The 15,107-nt window shown below is 44.5% G+C and overlaps 1 protein-coding gene across 2 annotated transcripts; it reads left to right on the top strand.

The window, feature by feature from the left end:
* Window positions 1-259: 259 nt before the first annotated feature.
* Window positions 260-14,992, top strand: zhx3b (zinc fingers and homeoboxes 3b). 2 transcript variants are annotated; one of them, XM_029507426.1, is made up of 7 exons: window positions 260-402; window positions 6,722-7,615; window positions 7,768-7,875; window positions 7,973-9,541; window positions 9,989-10,726; window positions 12,385-12,664; window positions 13,733-14,992. In XM_029507426.1, the coding sequence occupies exons 2-7, from the start codon at window positions 6,872-6,874 to the stop codon at window positions 13,741-13,743; spliced, it is 3,450 nt and encodes a 1,149-aa protein (XP_029363286.1). In that variant the 5' UTR covers window positions 260-402; window positions 6,722-6,871; the 3' UTR covers window positions 13,744-14,992. The 2 variants fall into 2 exon arrangements, with proteins under 2 accessions (XP_029363286.1, XP_029363285.1); XM_029507425.1 differs by lacking the exon at window positions 260-402 and adding an exon at window positions 417-676.
* The last annotated feature ends 115 nt before the right edge of the window (window positions 14,993-15,107 follow it).

Here is a 15,107-nt window from a genome sequence, read left to right on the forward strand (position 1 = left end):
CATGACTATGTCAGCGTCTGCTCATTTGTAATGATGTACATGAATGTATGTGAAAGGGCTTTATGTGGTGCCGGGTGTGTGTGTGTGTGTGTGTGTGGGGGGGGGGGGGGGGGGGGGGGCAGCGTACCTTTTGGCATAACGCCGGCACTACCTCTTTAAGAGAGGTCACCTGGGAAGGGGACAGGTGTGAGCTGTTGTTCCATCACCTTTAACGGGGACTCCAACCGCTTTTGACGTCTTTAGTGAAGTTGACCACCACCCGGTGATCCCCGGCCCGCCGTGCCGGGTCAAAGTCAGGACGGGATGTCTGATTCACTTCTGCTCTGCGCGCGGCGGAGCTCGAGCTCTCACGCCAACTCCACCGTCAGTGACGTCTGCGTCACGTGTCCGTCTCTTCCCTCGGTAGGTCCGTCGTATTTTCCTCCCTCCACCGCCCGCTTTAACACCGAGAGCCACTCGAAATAAACAAGCGCAAAAAGCAGGGGGCAGCCGTAGGGACCGGGTCCGGCTCCGGTGTCACGTTGATCACCGGCCGATGGACGGAGGGGGCTTACACCTATAAGTTGACATCAGTGAAGCCCAAACCTCACGTCAGTTTCTGGCTCCACTGAGCCCGTAATCATTGTAAACTTTTTAGATCCAGCGCTGCATACACTGAGCTCCGACTAAAGGCGAGGTGAGTGTGGTTTTATGATACGTATTAATACAAGTGTAACACCTTTCCCCCCAAACTTGTGTGAGCCATTGTGAAGCCTTACCTTTGCGGGCTGCGCTTTGGCTCAGCAGAGCTGGCCAGCTGCACGTCGCCTGCTTAAAATGGCGACAGCCAACGGGGGGAGAGAGAGTAGGTTTTTTTTTTTTTTTTTTTTTGGGCTGGGGGCTCGCCTTTTCCTTCTCTCTGAATTGGTTACTGTTTCTAACATATAATGGAGACAAGCCCATTAAGTTGGGACTCACTCCGCCTAACTTGAGCGGAAGATGAACACGCATCATTTTCAGAAATATTTGACGCGGCCGCGCTCCGGGACCGAGGATACAGTCACAGACAGTTTGTGTTTGAGCTGTTTCTCAAAAATACCGCTATTTGTTTGCTGATTAGGAACTGTGTGTCCTCTGTAGTTTAGATTAGATGTTGGCCTATTTTAAATTCCGTCCCCAAAGATTTTCGCTTTAGCAGCATTTCCCCATTTGGTCACTGTATGTTATGAATGAAGAAGTTAGAAATCACCTTGATCTCTAGTCACTTCTAACTAATGTTGTTTCTGATGTTTGCCCCATTAAAAAGGTTGTGATTTATTGCAGTGTGTAAACAGGCCTATAAACATTTATGTGTGTGTGTGTGTGTGTGTGTATTCATATATATTTGTCAGGATCTGATATAATATTTAAAGTTTGTGTTCACAGACTGTTATAACAATGAGTGCTGACACGATTCACATAAACTATAATCAGTGTCCATGCTCTTTTCTTTGTTGCTGAGTTTTCACACTGTTGCCTTGCTTATTTATCATGTCAGTGTTGTCATGAGTGTGTGTGACTCTGGGGAGTGGATTAGAGTAAAGCTTTCCCAGACAGCTAATTTGTATTTGATGCCCACGTGAGTCCTAGGTATAGACATGCAGCCTAATCCAACTATTTATTTATCACCTAGAGTTCACCTTTTACTCAGAGAGTAGAGCCATTTGTGTTGTTAATGATAACTGGCTGTTTTTAACAGTCTAGCCCAAGTTTTGTTATTACATTCACAATTTTGTTGGTGCTGTGCAAACATCTTGATGTATTTCATTGTATTTCTGTGGTGAGCTCACTGGCTGTACATCTCATTGAATACTGCCCCCCCCCACTCCTCCTACCCACCCTTCTTCCCTCCTTCCTTCTGTGTCCTCCTCTCACTTTCAGGTTTCCAGCTTACACAGGTTGAGTTTCTTTGTATGAAAAGATTCATCAGCACTTCCTGAATTTTTTTTTTTTTTTTTTTTTTGGGGGGGGGCAACACACTTTTTAAAAATATCACATAATGAGAATTTTTGTTTTTTCCCCAGTAATTTTCTCAATAACAATCACATTATTAGCTGTTGTCATAATGAAAGTGATTCTCCTTGTATGCCAATCTATCATTAATGGGTTTCCATTAGTGAGTTTCGTCGCTTTTCTTTCCATGTCCATGTAATGGCGATTAACTAGCAGATCTCCACCAAGTATGGCCACAAAAAATAGAGTCGGCTTGCAGGCTCTGGAGCCTTTTCACAGTCCCAGGGGAGAACACTGTTATCCTCTTACATGTCCAGAACAAGTAGGTTTGGGTCAGCAGCAGTAGTAGCTTCTTGCTCTGCTTGGCTGGTTAACAGCTTGTGATGTCAGCCATTTTAGGTTGGACAGCACAGAGCATGGTGTTCCGCCATTTTTCTCTCCCTCCCCTCTCAGCAACCCAGTATTAACGCGTGCACTGGCTGTGGCCACAGCATTGCAGCCGTTTGCATCCCACGCAGCCATCCACTCCCTGACCTGAGAGCAGCCCAAATGGGACTCAGGAGCAGATGGAATGACACTGAAGGAATGCTGTCTTTGAGATTTTCTTATTGTTTCCAGTATTGTTTAAAGAATTAAAATTGTAGTGGAAAGAAGTTCAGACACTTCATTTATGCATTGACAGTGCTGAGCTGTGGTTGTCAGCAGAGATGTGAGGGACAGATCCAGAGGATGGTGAGCTGGAGCCATGTGTTTAAGGTGGGAGTCAAGTAAGTACTGGATTGGTGGTATTTGAAAGGCAGGAGAAATCATGGCGAAGGATTGTATGCCAACAACAAACAGAAGGGAGTTGGATTTGTAGGAGGTGAAGAGTTGGTCTTCTGGTGTAGACTTGACAATTATCCTAAATACACAGGGGGGACAAAGGTGATTCTTCAGTCCTCTCTCTGAAACAGATAGCATCTGCCAGGATTTCGGGCGTGTTTCTGTATCCATGCCTGCGTTGCCTACAGTGAGTACAAGAATCCTGCATGCCTCGGGCCACTACAGTCCAAACACAAGACCCACAAAGAGCAGTGGTCCAAGCAGATGTCTGGACAGGCACTTGGGCACTGAGTTAACAGGAAGAGACGCCATTGACTCTGGCCAATAGTGTGCCTTGACGACGGCGACCGCACCTAGCTGGGAGACATCAACACCGCATGAGGGAGGCACTGAAATAGGAGCAGGGCAGGGACTCTCCAAATACCACTCACAGGGTGTAGGGAACAAACAAACCCTGCTAGGGCCATGGACTGGATGGCATAGGATTGGTGTTTTTTGTGTATGTGTAGTTCTGAGTAACCGTGTGCACACGCATGTGCTTTAGAGAAATCAGCTGGGGGGGGGGGGGGGGGGCGAGAGGAGGGGGGTTAGGAGGTGGTTGCCATGGGGACAGTAACACACCAGTGGCGCTGTCGACCTGTCTCCCTGGGCCAAACTTGCTCAGAGAGGGAGGAGAAGAAGGAATGGTGGGAGGGAGAGAGGAAGCAGAGGGTGAAGAGACGATTGGTAGTAGGAGGGGGAGTGAGGGTGAAGAGACAGGGGCAGATTGAAGAACAAGAAAAGGAACATTCAAGGAAAGAGCAGCCCATGTTTTACACCATTCTCTGTCTCAGTAAACAGTTGTCACACATGGATGTGAGCGTTACACCTGTACTCTTGGTTCTGTGATGAGAAGTTTAGTGTGGATGCAGCCACACTATGTGGCCAATGTGTGTAAGTTCTATTGTAGGCCTGTAATCTGAGAATATGGATAGGGCCTACACAAGAGTCAGGCCAAGGGATGAAAGGAGGTCATGCTGCGCTGAGCTATTGATGAGATACGAGTAATATAGGTTATGAAAAGAGGACAAAAACATTGTCTTTGTGTGTCACTGGGAGAACTCGCACACAAAAAATGGCAGCCTCACTACCTCAGTAAACAAGTCTTGCACACAGGCATGCAGGCAGCCAGGCAGCCACCCCCACACACACACACACACACACACACACACACACACACACACACACACAAAACGCAAGCACACATTCGCCCCAACCAACCCCACCTCCGTTTTCTCCTCTCTGTATCTCACAGGAAAGCCACACTTGCAAATGCTGACACTTGTAACGGACACAAACCCACTGTCACCACATGGTCAATCAACATATGTGTGACATTCAAATTGAAGTCATTGGCCGATATGCGCTCGTACGAGTGAGTCAACCGAAGTCATCTCAGCCTGGCATTACTGAGAGATGAGTCTGTCCATTTTGACTCACCAATAATGGCTATGCTTGCATTGTGCATTGTTTCAGCCTTTACCTGTGTGAGGCCTGTAGGTCTCTGCTGGTTTCTCCCTTTGCTAAGGCTAAACTCTGTAATTGCATTCACATACAGTTTTTTTATTTTTTATTTATTTATTTATTTATCTTTGGTTGGTTTGTTTTTTTTAATTTCGCTCATGCTGCCAGTGAATAATGCAAAGTTTTTTGGCCTTGTGTGTTCTATGTATGTGTACACATAGAGGCACTGAAGCCAAACTCCAGGTTATGTCCACTGGCTGAAGAGCTCGGGTTGGAACATTCCAGGCTTTGCAGTGCAGCAAGGAAAGAGGGAGGGAGGGAGGGAGAGGGAAGTGAGAGCAGAGGGAAGGACTGTGATTGTAGTTCAGAACAGGAGGGGGACGTTGAGGAGCGGGGGTTGGCAGGGGGTGGGATGGTGTTGGCTGGTTGAAGGGGGGTATCAGGGAGGAAAATTCTTCACTGAAACACCTCAGTGCCTCCTCCATGATGTTAACACCCCTCCTTCACTTGCCTCCTCACCCCAAATCAGCTGCCCATCCCCCACCTTCCTCTCTAGTTCACTCTCCCTCTCCTCTCCTCTCGCTTGCCCACCCACACCCAGCAGAACCACGTGATGGATGGCTGAGACTGCCCACCCATAAGCCTTTGTGTTGGTCATGTGACCAGCCTGCCTTGGCAGAGCAGTGCCCCCTGATGCAGAACTGAATGGCAGGGGAGTAGGAGGGGTGCACAACAGTCCCAGCCAAGGGTAGTTTTTCACTCTGGGGGGTGCATGGGAGAGCAAGGGGCATCACGTTCCCTCCATAGTAGCAAACTTCATTTGCCCGTTAACCCCTCACACTTCGAAAGAGCGGGATCTGTCAAGAGATTAAAAAAAAAACAAAAAAAAAAAACTGGCAAAGGTCACCAGAATCCAGTTAAATTTTCATCATAGGTTTAACAAAGTATCTCATCATTTCATTGGTGAAAAATTGGTAAGATTAGATCACTTTAATTGACTCAAACTGGGCCTGAAGTTGGAGTTTTCCTAAAAAAAACCACCTCTACGTTTGCTTGGTTAGTGTGTGAAAGGGCATCTGTCACACCTCCAGTCTTGTATGGGGTTAACTGGGCTTATTGCCAAAGTACTGTGACCTTTATGGGCAGACTAAGAAATAATTTGCCATTGGCCAGTTTGAGAAGGAAAGATTTATTGCTTGCTTAAACTGACTTGTCTTATTCTGGTCACTTTAGGGAGATGGTGGTGCTGTAGCAGCATCGTACTCTAAAGAGGTTGTACTGAATCTGAAAGTAGTTTCAGACAAATTTAAATTTGCATGAAACTTCTGTTTGCGCACAGGAAGGGAAAGGTTATTTTCAATTGGTGCCATCTACTAAAAAAGTTGCCTTTAGTTTGGATTTGTCAATAAAATGTCTCTTAGCATAGAGAGGTACAGGTCAGAGGTTTGAAGGGTTTTCTCAATGAACCCCTGCAAGCCTTTGAACTTTTGTGAGCTTTTGCTGTTTTGTGCATGAGGTGTCATGTTGGTGCTGGGTGTTGAGAGACTGGGAGAGCAATTGCCCTAGAGCCGTCCTCCAGTACTGCATCACAACCTCTGTGAGAAAGAGGGAGTCAAGGAGGGAAGGAAAAACTCCTCCATAGTAAGTGTCGCCATTTTCTGTGGAGATGGGGGATCGAAAGGGGAATTGAAAATTTTAGTCTTGATATTCATGTGTAGGTTCACGTGTTCTTCTCTGCTATTTCTACCACTGGATGAGCACGCCGTCTTTTCAAGTAATATCTGTTGAGACGCGCTTAGGCGATTGTCAATTAGACCTTATCTCAAGAAAACACATTTACAAGTGAATATTTCTGTGCAAATTTTTATGGAGGTGCTTAGTGAAGCTGCAGGGACACTGGATTAAAAAAAAAAATACTGAATGTGCTTTCTCTGTGGGGGTGTGTCTGAACAAGGGGAAGTGAGAGAGTTGTGTGGGGGAGGGGAAAGAAGGGGGTAAGACATGAGCTCTCCCAAAAAAACTTTACTGAACAAGCAGACTGAAGTTGTTTGAATATCCTCATAAAATAGTTAGCTAAAAGAGTTAAGGGAGAAGATGTGATCTTTTTTTTTTGTTTGTTTGTTTGTTTTTGTTTTTTGTTTTTTGTTTTTTTCCCCCTACCCCATACAAGCAACCCTGGATTTAAGGGCTTCAGCTGAATCTTATCACAAGGCCTTATCATCACTTGTCCTTTTCATATTTTACTTGAGAATATCCAGTTGTGTATTATTTTGATCCAGTTCAGGAGAAATTGATTTGTACTGAAGAGTGTAAGATATCCCTCCTATTTTCATATGAATTTGATGCAAACTTATCCAACCAGTTATAGGTATATCATGTTTTCTGAAAATTCATGTGTTTTGAACTTGTTCTCTCTGATTTACAGGTTTCACCTCAGCGTTGCAGTGATAACTGCACGTGGACCTATGGACAAGTACGGCCGTCCTCCTTCCCCCACACTTGGTATATAGACATCCAGGCTTGTATTCTCACTCTCACCTCACTTGCAGCCATTTGACCAGCCTGTGATAATAACATGGCCAGCAAGAGGAAGTCTACTACTCCTTGTATGATACCAAGCAAGACTGTACGCCCTTCGGAGGAGGTTGATCGGGACTCTCCTGTGCTTCTCCGTCAGTCCAGGATTTCTGGAGGAGGCAGACATAGCCCCATAGACCCTGGAGAGTCCTCCAAACCAGATTCAGGGGATGCTGTCAAAGACGGTGCTGGCACTTATACCTGTAAACTTTGTAACTTTGAAACCCACGACCTTAATTTGTTCTTGGATCATGTGTACAGTGGGCACCAAGACTTTCGTACTGACCCCAGCTTCTTTTGTGTGAGCTGTGGGGTTTCAGCGCCCAAGTTTGAGGGGCTAGCCCTGCACAATGCAAGGGTTCACCCCAGCACTTTGAACACCAGTTTAAAGCTGAGGAAGAGGGACAGGAGGGTTGTAGTGGAGCAGATTTTGTTAACTGGCACAGAGCTGGGGAAGGATAGTGAGATTTCCATCACCAAAACACCCATTATGAGGATGCTAAAGGGCAAATCTGAGCCTAAACGGATAGTGGTGTCTCACCCAGTCTCTGACGAGTCTTCTTCAGACGCTCAGTCCATCTCTTCCACCAGAGAGGTTGAGAGAAAAGAGACTGCTGCTGTGACGGTCAGTCATGTTCCCACAATAGTCCACAATGGAACCACCAAGGTGACCCTTCCCTCAGCAATTCAGATAGTCAATGGCTCTGGATCATTACCAGTCCTCAAGACCCCAATCACACAGGTATGTGCTAAGTCTTTCTGTGATTTTTTTTTTTTTTTTTTTTTTTTTTTTTTTTTTTTTTTTTATGTCACTTTGCTCTTGAAAAGTTTGCTTTGATTTGATTCGAGATAGTTTTGCTTAGATAATCTCATTTTTAAATCGGTACTCCACAGGTGGTCTCAGTGGTTCAAAACAGAAGCCTTCATCAATCTGCACCAATCACAGTCACCTCAAATGTTTCCTCCACTTCTTCATCCTCTTCCTCCAAAAACCTCCCCAAGGTAATTGTGTTTTATTAATAATGTCTAAATAACTACTGGAAATAAACTTGATCAGTTCAATTAACAATCTACTTTCTCGTCATGTCTCTCCTCCCAGGTGATGATTCCTTTGAGCAGCATCCCTACCTACAGTGCCTCCATGGACTCTTCTTCTTTTTTGAAGACCTCCTTCAGTAAATTTCCATATCCAACAAAGGCTGAGCTCTGCTACCTGACGGTGGTCACAAAGTTCCCTGAAGAGCAGATAAAGATCTGGTTCACAGCCCAGAGACTTAAACAAGGGATCAGCTGGTCTCCTGAGGAAATCGAAGAGGCAAGGAGGAAGATGTTCAACACCATCATCCAGACAGCACCCTCTAGCTCACAGAACCCGACCCAGAATAACCACAGCCCAGCCCAACACACCATCACAGTCCTGCCTGCGTCACTGGGAGCCACTGGGATCCCTCATATCCTTCAGGGATCTCTTGTTAGTCAAGGAGGGGTAATCGTTACACAGCCTGTAATGACTAATGGTATACAGGTCAGCAGTGCTCCTGTGGCTCTGGCTGTCACACCTAAGCCCCAGGCGGCAGCTGGGCCCATGATGCAGGCCCGACCTGCAGCAGCCCTGGTGGCAGACAAAGGTATCAGTATGGTTGTGGGGACAGTGGGCAGCAGCAGTACTGGGAACAACATCATTAGCAGCAGTAATAGTAGTAGGAGTGGGGGAGGGGTCACTAGCAGCATTATTAGTAGCAGTCAAGCTAGTGTCATCAACCTTAGTCTTGGAACCAGTAATCATAGTAATGGTAGGGTGGGCAGCGTCAATGGTAAACACAGAAGTGCAGAAAACAATGACAAGAGCAATAGTAATGTTACCAGCCATGTAAATGCTAAGAACACAGATATCAGCAAAGCCAACAATGCCAGCATTTTGCAAAATGACAACAAAGAGACCATTGTAAGCAAAAACACCACAGACAGCAAACCTACTAACAGTAACAGCAAATTGAGAAATGAAGGACAAAAGAGCAAAGATACTAACGGAAACAAAAATAACACAGCCAACACGAGCACAGATGACATTGATCCCCCCTCCAGTGACTCTCCAACCATCAAAATAGAGGATGCATCTTCTCCTGCATCCAAATCTTCCTCACCCTCTCCTGGAGCACCTTCAAGCAGCACATCTGGCTCCAGGACACCTGTAAGCGCGTTCCTGGACCCCAGCTTCTACAAGGGCAAAAAGTCTCAGGAGCAACTCAACGCTCTGAAAGATAGTTTTCAGGTGAGTCAGTTTCCTGACCAGGAGGAGGTTGACCGGCTCATTGCTCTAACTGGGCTCACAGTGCGGGAGGTCCGCAAGTGGTTCAGTGACCGGCGGTACCACTTCCGCAACCTCAAAGGTTCTCGCAACAGCAGTGGTGCGCAGAGTAAGTCCAGCACTGGAACAGGGAGCAGTTCAAGTACACCAGGGAGCGGCACCGCAGGCAGTGCAAACCCTGTCGACCTGTCCGAGAGCAACAGCAGCTCTGGAGCAAAAACTCCCCAACACAGCTCTGCACCTCTGAGTCCAACTGCGTTGCAGACTCCCACCTCACCCACCACACCTTCCCGCAGACTCCCAAGACCACCTTCGCCTGATTTCACAGCTATCCGCTACAAGGAGAGAGAACCCCACCAGGTGAGAAACAGCTGTTGATGTGCAACAAGTCATAAAATGTTGAGTAGACGGAGTGACAGGAGGTTTTCCATGTGATAATTTTTCAGCATTAATGTATCAAATAAAGTAATATATAACTCTTTGTGGGTTGATAGGGAGCTACATAGTCTGAATTAATAAGGAAATTTCAGGCAGCTGGTTGTTCATTGAAGCAATGGAAGATCTAAAAATAGTGAAAAATGCCCATTGGTCATTGATATGTCACATTGGATGACATGACATGAGTGGTCAAAAAAAAAATATTGACATTTAATGAGCTGAAAAAAGCAAAAATTTCCGACAGTCCAGAACATGGCACAAAAATGTTTCAGTATTGAAATGTTGTAGATTAATTTTCTCATTGAGAGATAATCAATTGTCTCTTTAGTTCTACTCACTGACATTGTCAACCCCTCTGTCATGTGTTAGGTAAAGGCACTAGAGGCCAGTTTTGCTCAAGACCCTGACCCAGCTGGAGAAGAAGTGGACAGACTGCGATCTGAGACCAAGATGACCAGAAGGGAGATCCATGGCTGGTTTGCTGAGAGGAGGAAGAGAGTGGCAGCTAAGAAAAAGAAAGACGAGGCAGAGCAGGTGGTCAGAGAGGAGGAGGAGGAGACAGGGGTTGAAGGAGAGGAACGACAACGAGACGACAGTTCAGGAGAACTGAAAGTCAACCCTATTAAAATAAATCTAAAGATGCTGAAGGTGACTGAGGCCAATGGCAAAGCGGAGGGAGAGGGGTTGGATAGCCCTGCGTTACCGCTTCAAATCAGCAGCACAGCTGCATCCTCCCCAGGCCCCACCCTGTCCTCCAACCCGAAACCATCCCAGTCCTCCACCCCAACACACAAACCATCCCACTCCCCCAAACCCACAGCCGTCCGAGGTAAGAAGACAGCAGATCAGCTTCACCTGCTCAAGCAGGTCTATGCCCGGACCCAGTGGCCCAGCGCTACTCAGTATGATGAACTCATCTCAGCCACTGGACTACCAAGACCTGAAGTAGTTCGCTGGTTTGGGGACTGCCGTTACGTGCAGAAAAATGGTCAACTAAAGTGGCTAGAGTCGTATCAGACCATGGCTCTGGAGGAGGATCTCCTGAAGGGGAATGCACAGATCCTCCAGAACCATTTCGACATCCAAGGCAGCCTGGAGGAGTCACAGGTATTGACGATGACAAGTATTCATACATTTTCTTAGTTCATTTGCTCCGAACAAAAGAAAACTAAGAGGTAGATGATAAATCTGTGCTACTACAATTAAAGACACAGCAGGGTGGATTTTAGTCTTAATATTCAGTTTTATGTTTACGGTAACCAGCTGCTTTGCTGGGGAAAAAGTGCTCTCACTATAGCAAGTGTTTCTGGTTGACATGTTTATTTAGTCTTTGGAACATCCTTTCTCAATCTTGAAGCCACAGTTGGTTTTGTGTGTTAGGCCAAGGTTATTTTGAGGACCTGCATGCAAATGACTAAGGCCACAGAGATGGGGGGGGGAACAAACCTGTGAAATTTCACTTAGTACAAGCAATGGTTGTGAATTTTAATTATTTATTATCATTATTATTTTCAATTTGAAACAAATTAACCAATTGTCTTGGTTAAAGAATGCTGATGTCTGATTTAGTGCTCAGTCTTTTTGATGAATTCACTCAGTGTAACCTGCCCCTTGACTGCAAAGAGAAAAGGATCACCTGTCACTTGAAAACTTATCTTTTAAACATTCAAACTGTGTAGACAAGAGACTAAGTTTAAATACTGTGTACATTTTACCCACTTGAAGCCATTCTGAATGCATAATAATATAGTCAGTATAGTGTTCTGGTTTAGAAGTGTCATGGGCACCTTGCAAAAAGTGTCAGCAACACAATTAGAAAGGTTGTTGTTTGTTTTTGTTTTTTTTTTTTTTTCTTTTTTTGTCAATCTTTCATGACATCTGACTCAAAAAAACTAATCTATAAAGCATTTTTTTTGTATTGTATTTTTACCAGCTGTACTAAGTTCAGTTTAAGGTCTGTGAAGTCTTTGGTTGGCTTGTGTGCATCAAAAGCAAATGCATTTTTATTTTTTCAGTCATTTTAGGATACCCCATGCCAGATAACAATTTAATTGATCCCATGGTGCAAAATTCTGTAACGGCAGGAATAAAATAGAGATGAGCCCAACTGAATCCAAATACAAACAACACAAGACTCTATAGTACAGTATGTATTATAGAGTAAAGTATTGGGGGGGAAGATAAAGGTAAATTATTTTTATTATGTGTTATGATGCAATTTCTCTTGAAAGGAATGTCAGAACGTTTGGCAACTTATGAGGACGTGTAGCTTATAGACAGGTGATAATAAAGAAATAGGCTATTCAGTCTGGACATGACATCATAATATTATTTTTATACTGTTTGTATTCTTAGTGCAAATATCTAAACATCCCTTGATTCATCCAATGCATCCAAATGTCTCTGACTACAAAGAGGTTATCATGACTAGAGCATTATTTATTTATTTACTTTTTTCCCTTCCTCTGAGCCAGTTTATTAGAAGATTTATAAAGGAACAATATGTGGCAGAGCCTTCGACTGGATTTCATTTGTTTTTACAAAGTTAATGATGAATAATAAAATAGCTAATTAACTTTATAGAATCTAATAGATATAATTCTGTATCTTGCGTCACTGGGTCATTTATTTAATTAGTCATGGCTAATTGTGTTGCTGTTACACTGTTTTCCTAAAATGCTGTAATTTGCTGAGGTCTTTTGAAATATAATGGGCAAAACCTCAGCATTAGCTCTGATCTAAAATGGATGATTCTCTCTACACAGCTGCAGGAACTGGCTTTGGCCAGTGGCTTAACGGCAGACTTGGTGCGACATTGGTTCTCCACCAAAGCCTCCTTGGCCCAAATGGAACAAACTGAAGCTGATGCGACTGGGCCAAGTCCAGTAGCACCAGACGCAGCAGCTGAGCGACCAACACCAGAATGTTCCCCTCAGGAGTCACAGCGAGGAGGAGGAGCAGAGGAGAAAATGGAGCAGTCGGTGTGTGGGGTCATAACAGAAGCAGAAGAGGCCAATCCTGACAAGACTATGAATCCCCCTAAAGGTAGTTTAGAAATAGTGTTCAGTCTTAGAGTAGGAAATATGACAACACATCCAGATTAGGGCTGTTAAGTTTTTTTTTTTTTTTGTTTGTTTGTTTGTTTGTTTGCTTTTTTGCTGCTTAATTTCCTAGATGGTCTATTTAAAAAAAAAAAAAAAAAAAATCATTCATAATTTCTCAGTTCAAAGTGACATTAAATTTGCTTGTTTTGTCCAGCTGACAGTCCAAAACTTTAAATTCACTGACATCTACATCTGTTGGAAACTGCAATGTCACTCTTCAGGTAGTGTTAGGTAGTATTAGTTCAACTGTAGTGCAACAAAACTAATGTTGCCTTTTTTTTTTTTATTATTTTAAATCCTTCCCACATGTTGCATTATTTGCTTTTTTGAAGTTCAGCTGGTTTAACTGGCCATACAAGCAGCTCAATCACCGTTTATGACTGCACACAACTCAAACAACCAAACACACAATTCCACACCTCCCAACTTTATATATTAAAAAAACCCCAAAAAAACAAAGACGAAGACGTGACGCACAATGTTAGAAGATGCCAACTTTGGCCTACCTGGGGACGCATTAATCCTTCTTATATAGAGGCAACTGCACACCGCACACAGTGGCCCCAGATTATTGGATGACTTGCTAGTGTTGCAGACCAGACCAGACCTGTTACAAAATAAAATAACCTGAGTGGCCATTTAGGTTTTAAAAATCTCGCTAGATTTTATCTGATTGATTTTGATTGCAGTTGTTAAATGGTAAGGAAAAAGATGACTCACCACAGTAATGTGTGGAAATGTCTTTCGGCTAACAGAAGTGTGAAGGTTGAACATGTAGAAGCATAATTACAAGTAATGAGGCAGGCTGTGACGAGTATTTATTTCAAACCAATACATGCCTGACGTCTGTCTGTCTGTCTGCCTGCCTGCCTGCCTGTCTGTCTGCCTGCCTGCCTGTCTGCCTCTCTGTCTGCCTGCCTGTCTCTCTCTCTCTGTCTCTCTCTGTCTGTCTCTCTGTATGTGTGTCATGCTAATGGCTGTTTAATTTCTTCTTGTCGGATTACTACAGGAACCGACTGAAGAGGCCTGTTGAGTTTACGACGCAGGTGGTCTCTGTCAGGATTCTGGAGTAAAAGATGGCAGATGTGGTTGTAACAGGATCACTGGATGGAAACGGACCTTGAGACCATCCCCACCCATCCCCACCCATCCCCTCTCTCCTCCTCGCTCACACCCCGAGAGGTAGACATGACCTCCCCCTGCTACAAGAGATGGACATTAAAGCCACTACTTCCCCCCCCCCCCCCCCATCCATCCATCCATCCATCCATCCATCTATTCACCCCACCCTCCCACTCTCCCTGCCCTCCTGCTCCCGTTTTGTCCACCCCTTTGCTGCAATCTCACACACACACACACACACACCACTCTCTCTCCAATATCCTCCTGTCGGCCATTTCAGAAAGAACTTCCAGCAGTGTCTGAAGTGCAGAGAGGAGGTGGTGGGGTAGGCAGATGCATTTTCTGCCATATTTGTTTTGCCTGGCTGCTGCAAAGGGAGAAAGGAAGAAAAGAAAATGTAGGTGTGGAGGAAGAAAACGATGAGGAAGCGAGACGAGTTGTTTAGAGTGAGACCTCAGTAGATGCTCATCAGAGGTGGGGGTTGGGTTTGAAACGGTTGTTGATCAAGTCAACCCTCAGACGTGGCTCAGCAGTGTGTTGATACCATTCATCGTTTGTTTTGGGGTACAAGAAACTGCATAGCTCTTTGCCATGGGGTGCTTGCCAAGGCCTTAAAGTGAATCCAATGAACCTTTTTCTTTCTACTGTTATTTTTATTCTGCTTCGTCCTCCACTGTGCACTGTTTCACTTTGACTTCATGCTTGCAGCTTATTCTGAATGTGCCCGCGAGGCTGGTTGTGGCATCTCGTGTGAAACACAGCACTGATGTTCATTTGATTTCGTCTTGAAGTTATTTTTGGACATCCCTTTGTACTCTGTACTTTTCATTTCTTAACTGTACATAATCTTTGGTTAAATAAAACATAAGATTGTTCTTTATGGGAACATGTCTGGAATTGTTTCATCCAAAGAGGGCAAGCACCCTGTTGTGTCCAAAATGAACAAAGGCCACATGATTATATAAGAAAAATGGACTCTGGTTTGTGTTGTAGCATCAAGTGCATCTTTACATCACTGATGTGTACGTACATTTGTTTTTAATGGAACTTTCTTATGAAATAAATTTGACTGTAAAAGAACTGTGAACTTTTCCCAGAGTTCCATACTTAGGCTTGATGTATAATTTTTACAGATGTATTTGCAGAATAAACAAAATGTAATAAAACTGTGGCTCTGGGTGTTATTGGCTCTGTTATCCCTCTACTGCTTGGACTTCACATTTTACCAACCAACAACAAACGGATCTCACTAACCAGAATCG

The sequence above is a fragment of the Echeneis naucrates genome, chromosome 7 (assembly GCF_900963305.1).
Source record: "Echeneis naucrates chromosome 7, fEcheNa1.1, whole genome shotgun sequence".
NCBI classification, from domain to species: Eukaryota; Metazoa; Chordata; class Actinopteri; order Carangiformes; family Echeneidae; genus Echeneis; species Echeneis naucrates.